General features: G+C 42.3%; 1 protein-coding gene across 5 annotated transcripts in view; it reads right to left on the bottom strand.

Annotated features, from left to right (window-relative positions):
- Rbks (ribokinase) overlaps positions 1–15,902 on the bottom strand; it is a 76,257-nt gene that overhangs the window by 29,696 nt on the left and 30,659 nt on the right. For all 5 annotated transcript variants that reach the window (XR_013113303.1, XM_034514086.2, XM_076942269.1 and 2 more), the window contains exons 4-6: positions 14,872–14,934; positions 9,489–9,653; positions 1,105–1,196 (exon numbers count right to left, since the gene is read on the bottom strand). Coding sequence is in view for 4 of the 5 variants with exons in the window: in XM_034514086.2 (XP_034369977.1) it covers positions 1,105–1,196; positions 9,489–9,653; positions 14,872–14,934 (320 nt within the window). In the remaining variant the exon portion in view is untranslated. The remainder of the gene's footprint in view (positions 1–1,104; positions 1,197–9,488; positions 9,654–14,871; positions 14,935–15,902) is intronic.

Here is a 15,902-nt window from a genome sequence, read left to right as displayed (position 1 = left end):
AATGGTCTCTATCTCCCACAATTCCTTTTTCCTAGCCCAGTGCCTGGCCGTGGTGGTTGCTCAAAAATGTTGCATAAACTACTGTGGTTTGTTAAAATTAGTTTCCATGTAGCAGCCTTCTTTGTCCTGTACATCCTGACAGATGAAATTATCAAGCAAGCAGGTTAAGAAAGCCTAGACCTTCATTTGGCCTTAGAGCCAAAGAAAAGCTAGCCTTTATTGATGAGAGAGAATTCTAGTCTAAGGCTGTCTTTCTATAAAAATAGTGATTGACTGAGATCTCCTTCCTAATAGTACTTATTAAAGAGTAGATTATATCACGACACTGACAGGAATGTTGTACAGATGTGCACATTACGTCCCTTAGATGAGACACTGCTTCCCTCTTCCAGCAGGCTTAGTGGGGTCTGTGTCTCTCTGCCAATGCTGCCACAGGATCTGTACACTAGAAGGGAGTACAGAAGCCACTCCAGAACTTGTACACTAATTACAAATGACAGAAAAAAACCATAAAAGCTCACAGTTAAATTTGATTTTCAGAAAAAAACAGCCAATGGTTTTGTATGCTTTTTTCACTGATTATTTGAAGTTAAGATTTTTGGGTTTTTTTTGTTTGTATTTTTATTTGTTCAACTTGTCAACTTTAATATTAATTAGTTCCACACTCCCTGCTTTACTCCCCAACACTCAGGAGGTGGGGACAGATGGAGCTCTGTGAGTCTGAGGCCAGCCTGGTCTACCATGTGAGATCCAGGACAGCCAGGGCTATACAGAGAAACTCTGTCTTGAAAAACCAATAAAATAAATGAATAAGTCCAGAAAATGTGAAATACTTACCAAAAAAACCAATATGTTAATGTTTGGGGACTGGAGGGTGCTAACATGGGGAGAGGCTTAGTCGGTGTCAGAGTATGGGGCATGGTCCAGAATCCTTTATGGCCACAAAAGGCTTAGTAGTTTCCTTTCCTCCACACCCCAATTGAAACTGAAAATTTCTTTTTACTGAATTCACATGTGTTCAATTGATATGGCTTATCCTGCCTCTTTGTTTTATCCAGTTGCCTGAAAGTTCCCCAACAGAAGAAGCAAATCAGTTGTCTGTACCTCGCTTTCGTTGCAGCAGAACACACTGGAGAGGGTATAGAACTGGGGGTCCAGGTCAGCCATGGCTGGAGCTGGGTTGAACAAGGTTGTCACTGCAAAGAAATGGGAAAGGGGCTCAATAGTTATCATTTAAAAATATTGATTTAATCCTTTTACTTATCTTTTAGGTTAGATATAAAGTGATGGGGTTGGTGTGCATACAGACTTTGGGAAAGTAAGCTGAAGGCTTTGATTTTTAAACTCACCAGATAAAACCATCTATGAAACCACAGATAGAGAAAGGTTTGGGATCTCAGTCTTCATGAGCAGCTTTAAGGGCAAGCATCACATTTACAGCTAACATGAATCTATAGGTCAGGAGAGGACAAGAACATTAAAGCAAAAGTGTGGTGTGGAAGGACATGTATGGGTTCGGATGGAACAGTGAACACTTCTGGAGGCCAATTTAAGTGCTTATCTGTGGGGTGGGTTCACAAACTCATGGTTCAGGGAAGAAAAAAGCAACAGGAAAGAAACAGCAAAGAATGGAGACTTTCCTGGTAGTAACAGCATGTAGGAAACTGAGGTAAATATGTGTATTTGGTAGACTCAGGTATGCCTCCAAAATAGATAAAAATTACTCATGCCAACACACACATGCGTGCACACACACACCAGCAGGCACGGACACACATATACACACACACACGGACACACATGGACACACACACACACACACACACACACACACACACCTCCCCTGTCCATTCTTGGCTTCTAGGAGTTCTCTGGGAATATGATAAGACTGAGAAAGTGGGGAAATCTCCTTCAGTGACTTAGGTGCTAGCTCAGACTAGACAACTACAAGAGAAGGATGAGAGGGGCAGCAGAGCAAGAGCAGGAGACTGTCACGGTTATTACACTGACAGAGGAGAAAAGAAAAGCTTAGAGAGATGGGGCCAAGTGCTGGATGTCACACTCACACTCTTGGACATGGGGAGGTTGGGACCTAACCAAGAGCCCTTGGCTTTGATTTGAGGGCTTGATCCTCTTTAAAATAGCAACTTATCTAGACCAGGGCTGTATCCAGAGCAACACAGTCCTCCAGTACAAATGCACACTATTACACAACAGTTTTTGGTGTAAAATTCTGCAAATTATTCTAAAGGCTTTAGAAATTCCATTTGCAAACCACTCCTGCTTTGTGACAAAACAACTGGGCTGGCCAGATCTCTATCCTTAGCCTGAATCCACAGCCTCACAGGGTAAATAATCCACCTGACTAGTCCCAAGTAACCTCCTTTAGCTGCAGTTCTTAGGGACTGTTCTAGAACAATGGCTATACATGTGTTTACAGGGCAGGAGAGCCTGTTCAGATAGACTTTCTAGGCTCCACTTCCAGCCCACTGAATCAGAAGCCTGGGCTACAATCAGAGAACCCACATATTCACAAGTTCTCTAGGTGGCTCTTGCAGCTAGCTCAGCAGTGACACAACCCCCCTTCCTGGCGAGTGCTCATGGATGGTGAAGACTCTGGTTGCTGCAACACTGTGAGTAGGTCCAGCCTGCATCTATACCTTCCTAGGTCTTAACAGTTGGGTCAGTCAGTGGTCTCAGCTAGTATAGGCTGACAGCATCACCATATTTTTGTTACTTGAGACTTTACAAAGTCCTCCCACATAAATTGTATGCTTTAAAAAAAAAATCCTGCTCAGATTTTTATACAGGGCAATTGTTTGGCTTAAATTAGAAAATGCATGTAAAAGCCCTACATAAACTATAAAGTGTTGTCAAATATGGAGGATTATTACTGTTATTATAGTGTCCTTTGCACACAGCTGACACCTACGCCTGTCCACCCCTCTTCTTTCTCCTGATAGAGTGTGTAGCACACCAACAACCTCTCAGTGGGTTTCTCATGTCTTGAAGGGTTGAAGTTGTCCACTATGCATGAAAGTCCCGAGGGTCCAGCATTTGAATGCAGCCAGGTTTTAGGTTTTCTGAATAGCTGGGGTAGTCTGAATGAGAACGGCCCTATAAGCTCATATGCTTCAATACTTGGTCCCTAGTTTATGGAACTGTCTGGGAAGGATTAGGACGTGTAGGCTTGTTTGAGGAGGTGTGTCTCTGGGTGTACTTTCAGGTTTCAAAAGTTCTGTCATTCCCAGTTAGTGCTCTCTGCTTCATGCCTGATAAGATGTCAACTCTCAGCTATTGCTCCAGAACCATGCCTGCCTGCCTGCCTGCCTGCCGCCATGCTCTCTGCCATGATGTCCACAGACTCTAAACCCTGAAACTGTAAGCTCCAAATAAATGATTTCTTCTATAAGGTGCTATCTTAGTCAGTGTTGTATTGCAGTGAAGAGACACTATGACTTCAGCAACTCTTATAAAGTAAAGCATTTAATAGGGTTGGTTTACAGTTTCAGGGGTTTAGAACATTGGCATCATGGTGGGAAGCATGGTGGCATGCAGGCAGATGATGCTGGAGAAGCAGCTGAGAGTTTTACATCTAGTTTTGTAGGCAAAAGGAAGAGAGAACCACTGAGCCTAGTTTGGGCTTCAGAAACCTCAAAACTCAGTGACACACTTCCTCCAACAAGGCTATGTCTCCTAATCCTTTCCAATAGTGCCATTTCCTCATGACTAAGCATTCAAAGCCATGAGTCTATGGGGGCCATTTTCATTTAAACCACCACAGTTGCTTTGGTCATGGTATCTTATCCCAGCAAAAGAAAAGTAATTAACACAAGCATATTGTGCTCGGTTTTCCTCAAGCCTTAAACTGAATGCAGTTGCTCATCTATCATGATCTTCAAGCCTGTGTTCCTATGTACTTGGGCACAGGTACTGGATCAAGCTACCAGCAATGAAGCTGCAGGGTGAAGCCATTCTTTGAGAAGTTCCACTTGTTTCCTCCAAAGATCCAGGGTCTAGCAGGGTCCTTTTCTATACTTGTCTTACAGAAGGTGACAGGCATGTGGCTCTGAAGTACAGAGCTGCTCATGCTGATTCTGATGGAAAACCAAGGCAGTTCCACACATCTATCTGACGAGTTGCTCTAGAAGACTGCACTGGCTGGTCTAACTAGATTGGCTGGTCCTCTTTTTCCTTGGTCTATGTGATCAATACTCGAAAGCTTCTAAAATGAATGAGGCCTTCGATGCTTTGTTATTGGAGAAACAGCTCTATTCTTCATTAACCAAAAAGAAGGCAGTCTTGTGCCAATCTTTCCTTCCAAAAGAAAACAAAGCATGGCTACATGTGTGTCTGCTTGATAGATGAGAAGGAATCAGAGAGGTTACTCACTCAACTCATAAACGGTCTGTTATAACGTCTGGTGGGACCAAGTCTGATGGTAGATCTAGTGTTGTACTTCATGGAAAGACCCCATTCTTTGTACATGTTCAGTGTATTCTACCAGTGAAGAAATGCTACACCCTTCAGTAGTGGAGGACGGTGGATAATACATTAGCAGCCCAGTGAGATGCCACCAACAGCTAAATGACGGCATTATGTGGGTTTAGTATGCTCGTCTCCATGTCTCTATACTTGCTATTTTCTACAATGAGAACAAATGTTAAAGACAATCACACTGTATTTTAAGTATCAATGGTTGGATGAGGGACTCTATAAATTGATTACTATAAATATTACAAAAAAAATCAAGCAAATCCTCTTTGCCTGTATTTTACTGTGGGGGCAGAGGGCATTCTTTCCTACTGCCACTGGTTATGTAAGTGCAGCATCTGATGTGTGGTTTATGGTCCCTAAACTTGGGGTAGAAGTGAAAGGTGCTATAAGGAAACCATTCTTGTTGAGTTCTGCTGCATCAATAAACAGAAACCCTTTCTCAGGATGAAGAAACATGAGGAACTAGTGGATGCAGGTAGTTAAAGAGGAGCACAAATATATAATGCCCTAGATGGAAAGATGGTGTCATCCTGGGACCAGGTAAAACCAGAGATGTGGAGCTACAGAGTGGGTGACAGCACATAACAGTAATTATCACTCATTCCAGAGGGAGATGCACTTAACTCCTGGTATCTCAAGCACACACCAATGGCTGGCACAGTAATGTTGATGAGGAGCTGGGGGAGCCTAGGGGAACAGCTGGTAGGCTGGAAAATGGGGTGGAAGAAGGGATGGCCAGTTAAAAGGCCCTGAGAAGCTGGGCAGTGGTGGCGCATGCCTTTAATCCCAGCACTTGGGAGGTAGAGGCAGGCGGATTTCTGAGTTCGAGGCCAGCCTGGTCTACAGAGTGAGTTCCAGGACAGCCAGGGCTATACAGAGAAACCCTGTCTCGAAAAACCAAAAAAAAAAAAAAAAAAAAAAAAAAATGCCCTGAGAACTCCATCAGAAGGAAGGGGGACTAATGTCACCCCTAAGCAAAGGACTGTGAGGAGAGTGGGTACCCCAAAGCTGGCTTGGGTGTCTCTCCATTGAAGGTTGTTTTCTTAGACTTGAGCTGTAAAACAGCTCCAAGTTTGGCCCACGTGTGGGACAATGTTATTGCAAAAGTCTACAGGGCCAGCCAACAAGGTCGGCTTGCCAAATGGAAAAGGGCTAAAGTGGCATTAAAAGACACTTTGTATCATACCTAGGATTTAATCTTGGCGATCTGACAATCTCAATTATTTATAATTGTCCCTGTAATGTTCCATTTGCTTTGAAATGGATATAAAGACCAGACCCAACATGAACAGTCTCACCACCAGCAGCCACAGTGTCAGCTTGCTGCAGGTCTACCTAACTGCACTGACCCACTGGGGACTGATTTTGTTGTTTCTTGTTGTTAGCACTGTGTCTAAAACTGCTTTCATTTGGGTAAAACCAAGGAGAATTTTGAGACAGTGTGTTCAAGATAAAACTTTTTCTCTGCATTTTAAAAACTGATAGATCATCCAGTTGATCAGTTATAAATTTTACAGCATTCTGAGCCATGCAGTCAAACCTCATGCCATCCCGATCCATCTCCCCTGGGGTCTGACTCAGCCTATCAGCTTGTATGTCCACTTGGTTAGCCACGTGGCTGGACTGTTCAGGTGTCAAAGTGCCTGTGTTTGGGGAATCCCTATGTTGTTTAACAGTGCTTCCACAGAATAAGTAGTGAGACTGGAATTCAGATATGCCAACACTTTCACTTTTGGTGAAGAAGTCTGTTTTTTTTTTTTTTTTATTTTTTTTTTTTATTTTTTTTTTTACCTAATGAGGTAAGAAAAAGCTGTATGCCAAGGTGGCTAAGATCAAATATAACCATAAAACTGGCAGGAAGCAAGATAAAATAGTGTTAGTTCTGACATTATTTGTACCTTAAGATGCAAAAGTTATGGCTCTACTATATGTAAGAGCTTATCAAGAAGATGAAGAAGTTAAGGCTCTAGGCTGTGTAAGAGCTCACAAGACACAACGGGCACTGGAGTAGCTCAGCACCGTGGCAGGCATCCACAGAGGCTCTGGAATGCGCATTCTCCAGACTAGGTGGGACTACTGTGTAGGGAAGATCATGCAGAATTAATTCGGATGCACACTGGATCTTCTTAAAAATGTGAAGTAGGATGCCAGGCACGGTGGTGAATACCTGTAACCCTGTGATTGGAAGACAGAGGCAGGAGGATAAGAAATTCAAAGCCAACACAGGACTTTGTTTCAAAGCATACAAACAAAAGTTAGGGTAAGGCGTGTGGCCAGTTGCTTCAGCACCTTCCCCTCTTCTTGACGCCATAAGACCCTCAGCTTTTGAAGAGGATGAGCGACAGGTGACAAAAGAAAAAATTCTGCACCTCCACCAAAGTGACAGGCTGTGGTTGGTCAGGCTGCCTGTGTGTCAGGCTGACGCTAACTGTCCCTGTGGAAGGCTAGGCTCTCACCTGTGCTGACAGTGTGGTGCTCTCCTCCACCAGCTGGGTGGGTTGCCAGGAACTAGAGAAGGAAACAGCTCTCTGAGAAGCAGGGGCAGGAGGAGAGCGTGCCGTGAGAGTACACTGTACACAGGCAGGAGACAGTAGCCACTTGGCCTGCTTAGAACGAGTACAAGGCACAGACTGGGTTTTTGTTTTTGACATTGCCTCTCATGTTAGCCCTAGCTGGTCTTGAACTTTCTGTGTTGTTGAGGATGATCTGAACCTCAAAAATTGTTTTCAAAAATCACATTTATTGTGTCTGTATGTTTCTGTGTGTTTGCATGCACATTCTTACACCAGAGCTTATATGGAGCTCAGAGGACAATGTATGGAGCTCAGGACAACTGTGGTTTATATCCAGTCCTTTCTGTGTCCTTACTGTGTAGGTCCTGGAGATGGAGCTTGGGTCACAGGCTAGGCCCTAAGTGTCTTTAATTTCATCTCACTGACCTGCTCTTGAACTTCAGATCCTCCTGCCAGCACCTCCCAGGTCCTGGGATTTCAGGGGTGCACGAGCACATTTGGTTTATGTAGCACTGGGGACCCAGCAGGATCTGTACATGCTAGGTACACACTCTACCAGCTTGGCTACCTCCAGCTCCAGACTGCTCACCACGAGCATGGGACTCATCTGTGACACTTTGAGAAAATGCAACCAAATGAATTTTGGCTTTGAATTCTTTCTGACAGCTTTGAGTCCATTAAAAATACAGTAAATGTCAGTGAGAATTTGCCACAGTATATTGTTTTGCCAAAAGGAAAAATTTGTGAAATCAGTATAAACACTGTAAAATCCTCCACAAAATCATTTCAGAGATTTAATTTCCTTAAAGAAGAACCAGATTTATTTATTGTGGGGGAGGGGTATGTATACCCGCCACAGTACACAGGTGGAGGCCAGATGACAGCTTGCAGGAGGTGACTTTTCTTTCTATGATGTAGTTCCCAGGTATTAATCTCAGGTCCCCAGGCTTAGTGGCAAGTGTCCGTGCCCAGTAAGCCACCTTGCCAGCCCTCAATGGCATATTTTCCACTCACTGCCATATAGAACATGAAATGTTTTGAGAGAAATCATGTGCATAAAGCACACATCCAAACACAGATGTCCCACACACATCGGTTCTGTCCTCTGTGGCCAGGCCTCCCTGATGGTGCCTGGTAGTGTCCGTGTATACTATAATCTGTTTTCATCTTCCTTATCTCACAGCTTCCTGGGATGTTTTAATAGGGAAAGTTGATGTAGTTCTCTATATTGTTGTTATTATATATCGCATAACTATTGCTACAACGGCAAACAGAGGCCATTGTCATGATGGCAGCTACTTTTTGTCTTGGGCAAATGGTGATTCATCAAGGTATTATCCTATTATTTTTGAGACAGGGTCTGTTTTAGGCTGGTTTTCAACTCCCTATATAGCCCAGCTGATCTCAAACACATGGTCTTCCTGCTTCTACCCCTTGGAGCCAGGATACCAGGTGTGCACTGCCACACTAAGCAATTCCAATTCTAATTTAGAGAGGAAAATAGGAAGGAAGAAAACTGGGGCTTAGTTGTGCGTGTGGCATCATATCCTATGTCACTCTATCCACAGAACAAGTCTACAGGACACACTTCTATCTGGATTTCACAGACAGGATCAGAAAAATTAACTAATTTTCCTAACACCTCAAACCTAACAAGGGGTAAAAATGGGACACTTTCTCTCCTAGGCAGTGGAGGAAAAAAAGAAATGAACTACCCAGATTAAAAAGACATGCTCACACACTGTTTGTTGTGAGGTCTAGAGAGGGAGAAGAGAGACCCAGGTTGGCTGGGTGGCCAACCCCTGAGGGACCTCGTCATACAATGCTGCCTATTTGGGTCGGTTTGAACATTTTCAAAATCCAAGGTAAAGCAGAAGACACTGGCAACCCACACCCATTATATACAAATAGGCTCTTATGTATGGAGAAGATGATACAATTTTAGAAAAAAGAGAAAGAAGGAATCTTTGATTTTGGTTTTTTTGAGACAGGGTTTCTCTGGGTAGCCCTGGCTGTCTTGGGACTGTCTGTGTAGAGCATGTTGGCCTCAAACTCACTGAGGTCCTATTGCTTCTGTCTCCTGAGTGTTGGGATTAAAGATGTGCACAACCAAACCTGCCTAAGAATGAACCTTTAACTCGTAGACAGGAGACAGTATGCAGTGGGAATATCCCAGAACATCCTACTTTCTCTGTTACCTTGCTGCGTGCTTCAGAGGCCCCAGTTATGCCTTAGGTCGATTCTGCGAACTAGACTCCAGATTTTATATTTAGAGACATCGGATATGCTACTCATGTTATTTTTATCCTATTTGTGAGTTTTTCTTAACATTATCAAGAACTACAAGCCGGTGAATCTCACAGATGGAGGAACGAATATTTTACTACAAAGTAATGCTTTACTCAACTTGAAAGGTTAACTTTAATTAAGACAGAGATACAAGCTCTCCCAGAAAGAGTGACAAATCTGTAACATTACCTCCACTCCTGTGGGCCATTGTCAGAGCCTCCAGAGAAGTTGCTGGGCTTACTTCTAGCTGGCAGATCATCACTTTGGCTCGGCTAATGACACTGGCTGCCTCCTTCAAGTCTTCAGCATTCAAAAGCAGATTTGCTCCAGCCACTATGACGATGATATTCTGGCCTATGAAGAAATTCTACATATTTATACTAAACCAAGCAAAGCCAAGCAGTGATATGCTGTACTGTAAAACCATCCTCTGAAGGCATTATACAGAATGTGTTAGAAGAATTAATCTTAACATTTCCAGGATATTCGGTTTTAGTTATTGTGTTCCAAATGTGGTTTTTGGCACCATTTTTGTGAGATTCATAATATTCTGATTATTTTTATTTTTAAGGGAGATAGAGCCTTGCTACATTTTCTGGGCTGACCTTGAGCATCTGGGCTCAAGAGCCCCTCCTGCCTCACCTTCCTGAAGAGGAGGGACTATGAGCACATGCCACTCTACCTGACTTCCTGTGAGCACTTAATTATTTTACATGTGTTTATTTATTGTGTGCATATGTGAATGTGTGTGTATGCATGTGGGTGCATGTATATATACCATGAGCATGCATGTGGAGGCTACAGGCCTAAGTTCTCTCCTCCTACCATGTGAATTGCAGGAATAGAACTCATGTCTCCAGGGTTCAGCCTGCTGAGCCGTCTCTCCAGCCCAATTATTATGATCACTTTGAACAAAAATCTCAGCATATTTTCCTTATTAATATTCTTATATACAAAGAGTAATAGTTGAGAAATGATGTATAACATACTTTTACAATTTCTTCTATGTGAAATGGCTAATACATGGATATGGAAAGACTGTGACTTCTAAGTGATAAGTACCATATAGATGATATGGGTAGGAATAACCCTGCAGACTGCTCCAAACAAATGCTCCACTGTATATGAGCAGCTCGTGTGCATGCCATGCTCTTCCCCAAAGCGATCCCTAACACAATTTTAAAAAACTATCTGAAAGACAGAAAATATATGAGCTAGGTAATCTCTTACTTTATTTGGTCTGTACTGTATAGACTAAACAAAGAAATACAACTAAGGATTTGATAGAATCTATGACCTGAACCCACTTGCTATAATTCTTTTATATATCCACACAGGAGGTGGTAGTGATGCACCTAATATGCAGATGAACTTGCTCTTCCTCTATCTCTTCCTCTGTCTCTCTGTCTCTCTGTCTCTCTGTCTCTCTGTCTCTCTCTCTCTCTCTCTCTCTCTGTATGGGAGGCAGAGGGAAAATGTAGATATTTTCTTCATGCACCAGCTACCTTTTTAAAAACATCACTTGTTTGATGAGTCAGGGTTTTTAACTGGCCTGGAGCTTGTCAAGCAGGCTAAGGTAGTTAGCCAGGAAGCCATGGGGATCTTCCTGTTTCTGCCACCTCAGAGTTGGGATTGCAAGCACATGCTCTCATGGCCAGCTTTTCCCTCCCTCTCTCTCCCTCCCTCCCCCTCTCCTTTCCTTCCCTCCCTCTCTCTCCCTCCCTCCCCCTCTCCTTTCCTTCCCTCCCTCCCTCCTTTCCTTCTTTCTTGTCCTCCTCTTCCTTATTTTCTTCTTCTCCTCTTCCTTCTATGTGGGTGCTGGGGATTTAAAAGTTTTTCCAAAGTACTGTGGTGACAAGCTATCTCTGTAGCCCCTGGGAATGAACTCTTAGGAGGTGTGCTGTCCACTATTAGTCTCGCAATACTATATGTGGCACTGACACTTGAACTACTGCTAGTCTGAGCTGAGATACATTTAAGGTATATGCTCGGCCCAGGGAGTGGCACTATTAGAAGATGTGGCCTTGTTGGAGTAGGTGTGTCACTGTGGGTGTGGGCTATAAGACCCTTAACCTAGCTGCCTGGAAGCCAGTATTCTGCTAGCAGCCTTCAGATGAAGATATATAGAACTCAGCTCTGCCTGCACCATGCCTGCCTGGATGCTGCCATGCTCCTGCTTTGATGATAATGGACTGAACCTCTGAAGCTGTATGCCAGCCCCAATTAAATGTTGTTCTTATAAAAGTTGCTTTGGTCATGGTGTCTGTTCACAGCAGTAAAACTCCTAAGACAAAAGTCAATACACACTGGGCTTCAAATTTAGTACAAAGAACAGGATGTAACATATCTCACTTTTTTTTAAAAAGATGTATTTACTTTTATTTTATTTACATTGGTGTTTTGCCTGTATGCATGTCTGAGTGAGGGTATCAGATTCCCTGGAACTAGAGTTACAGATAGTTGTTAACTGTGGGTGCTGGAAATTAAACCTGGGTCCTCTAGAAGGACTGTAAGTGCTTTTAACCAATGAACCATCTCTCCAATCCCCTACTGTACTATTTTAAACATTTCTTTATGTATTGTATATATTGGGGTATGTGTGTGCTATAGCATACACGTGGAGGTCAGAACAAACCTTCTTCTATCATATAGGTTTAGGGATCCAGTCATGTTGACAGGCTTGGCAGCAGGCATCCTGACCTGCTGGGCCATCTCTCTGGCCTCACTAATTTAAAAAAAAAACAAATTGAAAAATCCTAATTCTAAAATAAATTTAATTACACGTTGAAATGATAATATTTTGGAGATATATATGTATATTGTCAAAATTAGATTTGCCTATTTCCCTTTTTTCTTTAAGAACATGGTTCCTGGACAATTTAAAAACTGCATGTGGCTTACATTTTATTCATATTGGACAGCACAGCTCTAAAGGAATGAGTTGCAGCAGGCACTTTTTAGTGCTTCAGGCTGCTTGTGCAGATCTTGTATAGACATGACCTAAAATTACCTCTCCGCACAGAACAAATCTTAGCCTATCATCTTACCACATGTGTGTTTGTTGGCCATGAGGAAAACTTAATAAAGTGGGGATGGTTCCACACAAACCCAACCTCAGACCTGGAAAAATGCAAGGAGCCCACTTGCTGAAAGACTGCATCTCTCCTTCCTTCTTCCCGCAGTGAGCTCATGTTCTCGGTTGGAGTCAACTGTAGCATAACGTAATATGCATTTCTGGACGGGCTTTGGTGGCTGCATGACAAGCCTAAGACCAAGGCTGTCCACAGACAAAGCAGCCATGGACATGCGGCTAGCTCAGTCATGCCTTAAGTCTGACACGCCAGAGTAACACTCGTCACTCTGTCGGCACGCTTGCCTTCATTTGAAGGAGCTGATTGTTCAATTCCTCTATACTTATTATTATTTTTAGACTCCGTAGCCTAGCCTGGCTGTGAGCTCCTTACGATCTTCCTGTGTGAGTCTCTTGAGTGCTGGCATTATAGATTTGTGATGCCATGTCCTGCACAATCTGTACTCCAGGATATTACCTTACTATATGCCAGGTACGGATTACCATAACAGACATTTTGGTTCACAGGAAAGGAAGAAGGAAAAACTGAAGTCATTTCTAGAGCATAACGAGGTTTAAGGTCAGAAATGACCTGCCTTTGGCAGTGATCATTATTGATGACATAGCTCAATATAATAAATGCTGCATTATATTTTTATGTTGTCCATAGTGATTTATATATGGTTAATAATTATATATGATGAATAAGTTTTCATTCTGTGGCAGAATGAAAACCTAACCTAGTGTCTTTGCTATTGCAGCTTTAGATTGCTGAGGTTGAGTTTAAAATCTCACGCAGAAGTGCACTGTGAGGGGCTTGAGATGAGGCTGGAGTTGGCAGAGTGCTTGCCTGGCATACAAATGCAGGCTTGGCCCTTAGCACTGCATAAACTGGGCACAATGAGGCATACCTGTGATCCCAGTCCCTGAAAGACATAGGCAAGAGGATCAGAAATTCAAAGCCATCCTGGAATGCATGAGACTTTAGTCCCCAAACAGAAAAATAAGCAACCAAAGAAACAAACCCCCAAAGAACATGCAGAAGGCTAGACAGGACTGTCAGTGAGTTCAACACCAGCCTAGGCTATGAGTAGCTCCCATCATGAAAAAGCATATATGTAGTCAACATATTAAGTGGAAAAGTATTAAATATTATGTGTAAATACTAAAGGAAATGAAAAAATTAACATGTTTCACATTGCATTGCCTTTCTGGGTAGCACAATGAAATCTCATGCCATCCGATTCTGTCTCACTTGGGATGTGAGTCTCTGCTTTATTTAACATATCATGTATACACTGCCTGTGTGACCATCCTGATGATCAGATGGACTGCTTAGATACTGCAGTTCTGTGTTCATGCTAACCTCTACACAGCAACCTAATGCCAGAGCAGAACGCCTGGCCTCACCTCATTTGATTTCATCATGTACGGACTATTTCATCTCAATCACCACAAGGAAGCTGCGTGCAGGCCATAGATCTTTGATGTAGATTATACTGACATACTATTTCCTACACTATGTTGTTATGATCATTCTGTAAATTTGCTAATGTAAATTTCTTATAGGCTCTAATTTGTAAACTATATTTCATCATAGGGCTATACATACAAGAAAAAAACATTATATAGAGAGACCAGGACTATTGGCAGTCTTAAATGGTATTACTCTATGGATAAGAAAGAGCCACTGTATAAATCAAAGATATCTTGCAACAGATTCTAACACAGCCCACAACATGTATTAGGTTCTATCCTACATACCCAAGAGATTCCTCGTCTTTCTGAATATTGACTTAATTTAAAATAAAAAACCCAAGGTAGATAATTTTTACACTTAGAACAGTTGGTAGATTATGACCCCTAAACTTGAAAGTAGTCACTGTTGTTTTGTTTCTTGTTTTGAGACAGAGTTTCACTATGTAGCCCTGGCTGGCCTTGAACTCACAGAGATGTGATGCAGTACACAGCTGTAGTTACCATTTTTAAAGGTAAATGTTTTAACTCTGGTAAAGCCTCATGGTAGAACTATGTACACTGACTTTTGAGGTTTGATTGCGGCTTAACGAACAGACAAAATTGAACACTAGTGATAAGTTAGAAGTAATTACTGGCTGCCATTTGCTCAGTAAATAATCTATAAATACGATTCATCAAGCTTTGTTTTGCACCCTTTTACATTTACTTACTTAGAGGAAGTGTAATGGAAGTGGCAGGTGAGTACTTGACTGTTTACACACACACACACACACACACACACACACACACACACACACACACACACAGAGCCATAGGACACAGATCGCATTTGGAAGCATCTACCATGCTTCCTATATTAGATAGAGCATTTTACAAATGACCCAAGAGGAGACTATAATTTAAGGGAAATGCTGTTATTTGGAGCAGTGGGTACAGTGAGGCCAGTAGGACTGGGGTCAGACAATCTAGTTCTGGAACACACGGTCTGTTCCAGGTGGTGGCTTTCATACGGGAGGCACATACCTTCATCATTGACAATTATGGAGGCTGTTCCCGTAGCTGCATCTCTGGTCTGATATGTAAACTCTACAAGAAAAAAGAAAGCCACAATTGAGTAATACAGCCTGGCATGGAGAATTTATTTTAACAATTTTTATGTGACACTAATTCTTGGAAAAACTTTTTAACCTTTAACCATCTGGAATGAGTTAAAAAAGTAAGTAATTAGTGCTAATTTATACCCATCACCTATACAGTGAGGAAATGGGCATCTTTACATCAGTGGCACCTTTTCTTTGCATTAGTAACAACCCATCAGACCACCCACACATTTTACTCCGTAAAATTATTCATAGTTGTATACATATGCATTTTTTAGAACAACATATTTCTTTTTTTCACTGTAAAAATGACAGACTTGAGATAAAAAACAAAAGGTTAAGCACATAAATGAACTTGTTTGATTTTTTTCATTTTCATAAGCGTTTCATCTCATCCAGAACTGTGGCCTGGCATGGAGACAGATGCTGGTCAGCATCGGCAGCCTCGAGCTGGAGGCAGAGGCCCTGTGTTCCAGTCCGGGCTCCAGCTCCAGCTGGCTGTGTGCTCTTGGGAAAGCCCCAGAACCTTTGCTTTCCTTTTCTGTGATTATGTTCTCAGCCTTGGCAGCTTCTATGATGGCCTCAGCTATATCATTCAGTGATTTTTCTTAAAACACCCTTTATGAATATAGCACCTGTGTTTTTCTTGTCACCTGTCTCTTAGCCATTAAATGAAGATTTGTAACCTCCAATGATTTCATTCTTGTTTGGAAGAATGTCCATGAAGAAATTAAACAAAGCAGTGCTTACAGCCTCTCTGGCTACCAGGGCAGGAGCTACTAATTATACTTAGCTCTCAATGTTCCCGATAACAGGATCACAGAAGAATGTTATAAACAATAAGCCAGGCGTGGTAGCACATATCTGTAATCTTAGCACTCAGAAGGTTAAGGCAGGAGAACTGCCTTGAGTGTGAGACCAGTGCAGGCTACATAGTGACTACCAGGTCAGCCA

This window comes from Arvicanthis niloticus, chromosome 11 (genome assembly GCF_011762505.2).
Source record: "Arvicanthis niloticus isolate mArvNil1 chromosome 11, mArvNil1.pat.X, whole genome shotgun sequence".
Taxonomy (NCBI): Eukaryota; Metazoa; Chordata; class Mammalia; order Rodentia; family Muridae; genus Arvicanthis; species Arvicanthis niloticus.
Note: the sequence above shows the minus strand (reverse complement) of the source record. Positions and strands in the feature narration are given on the sequence as shown.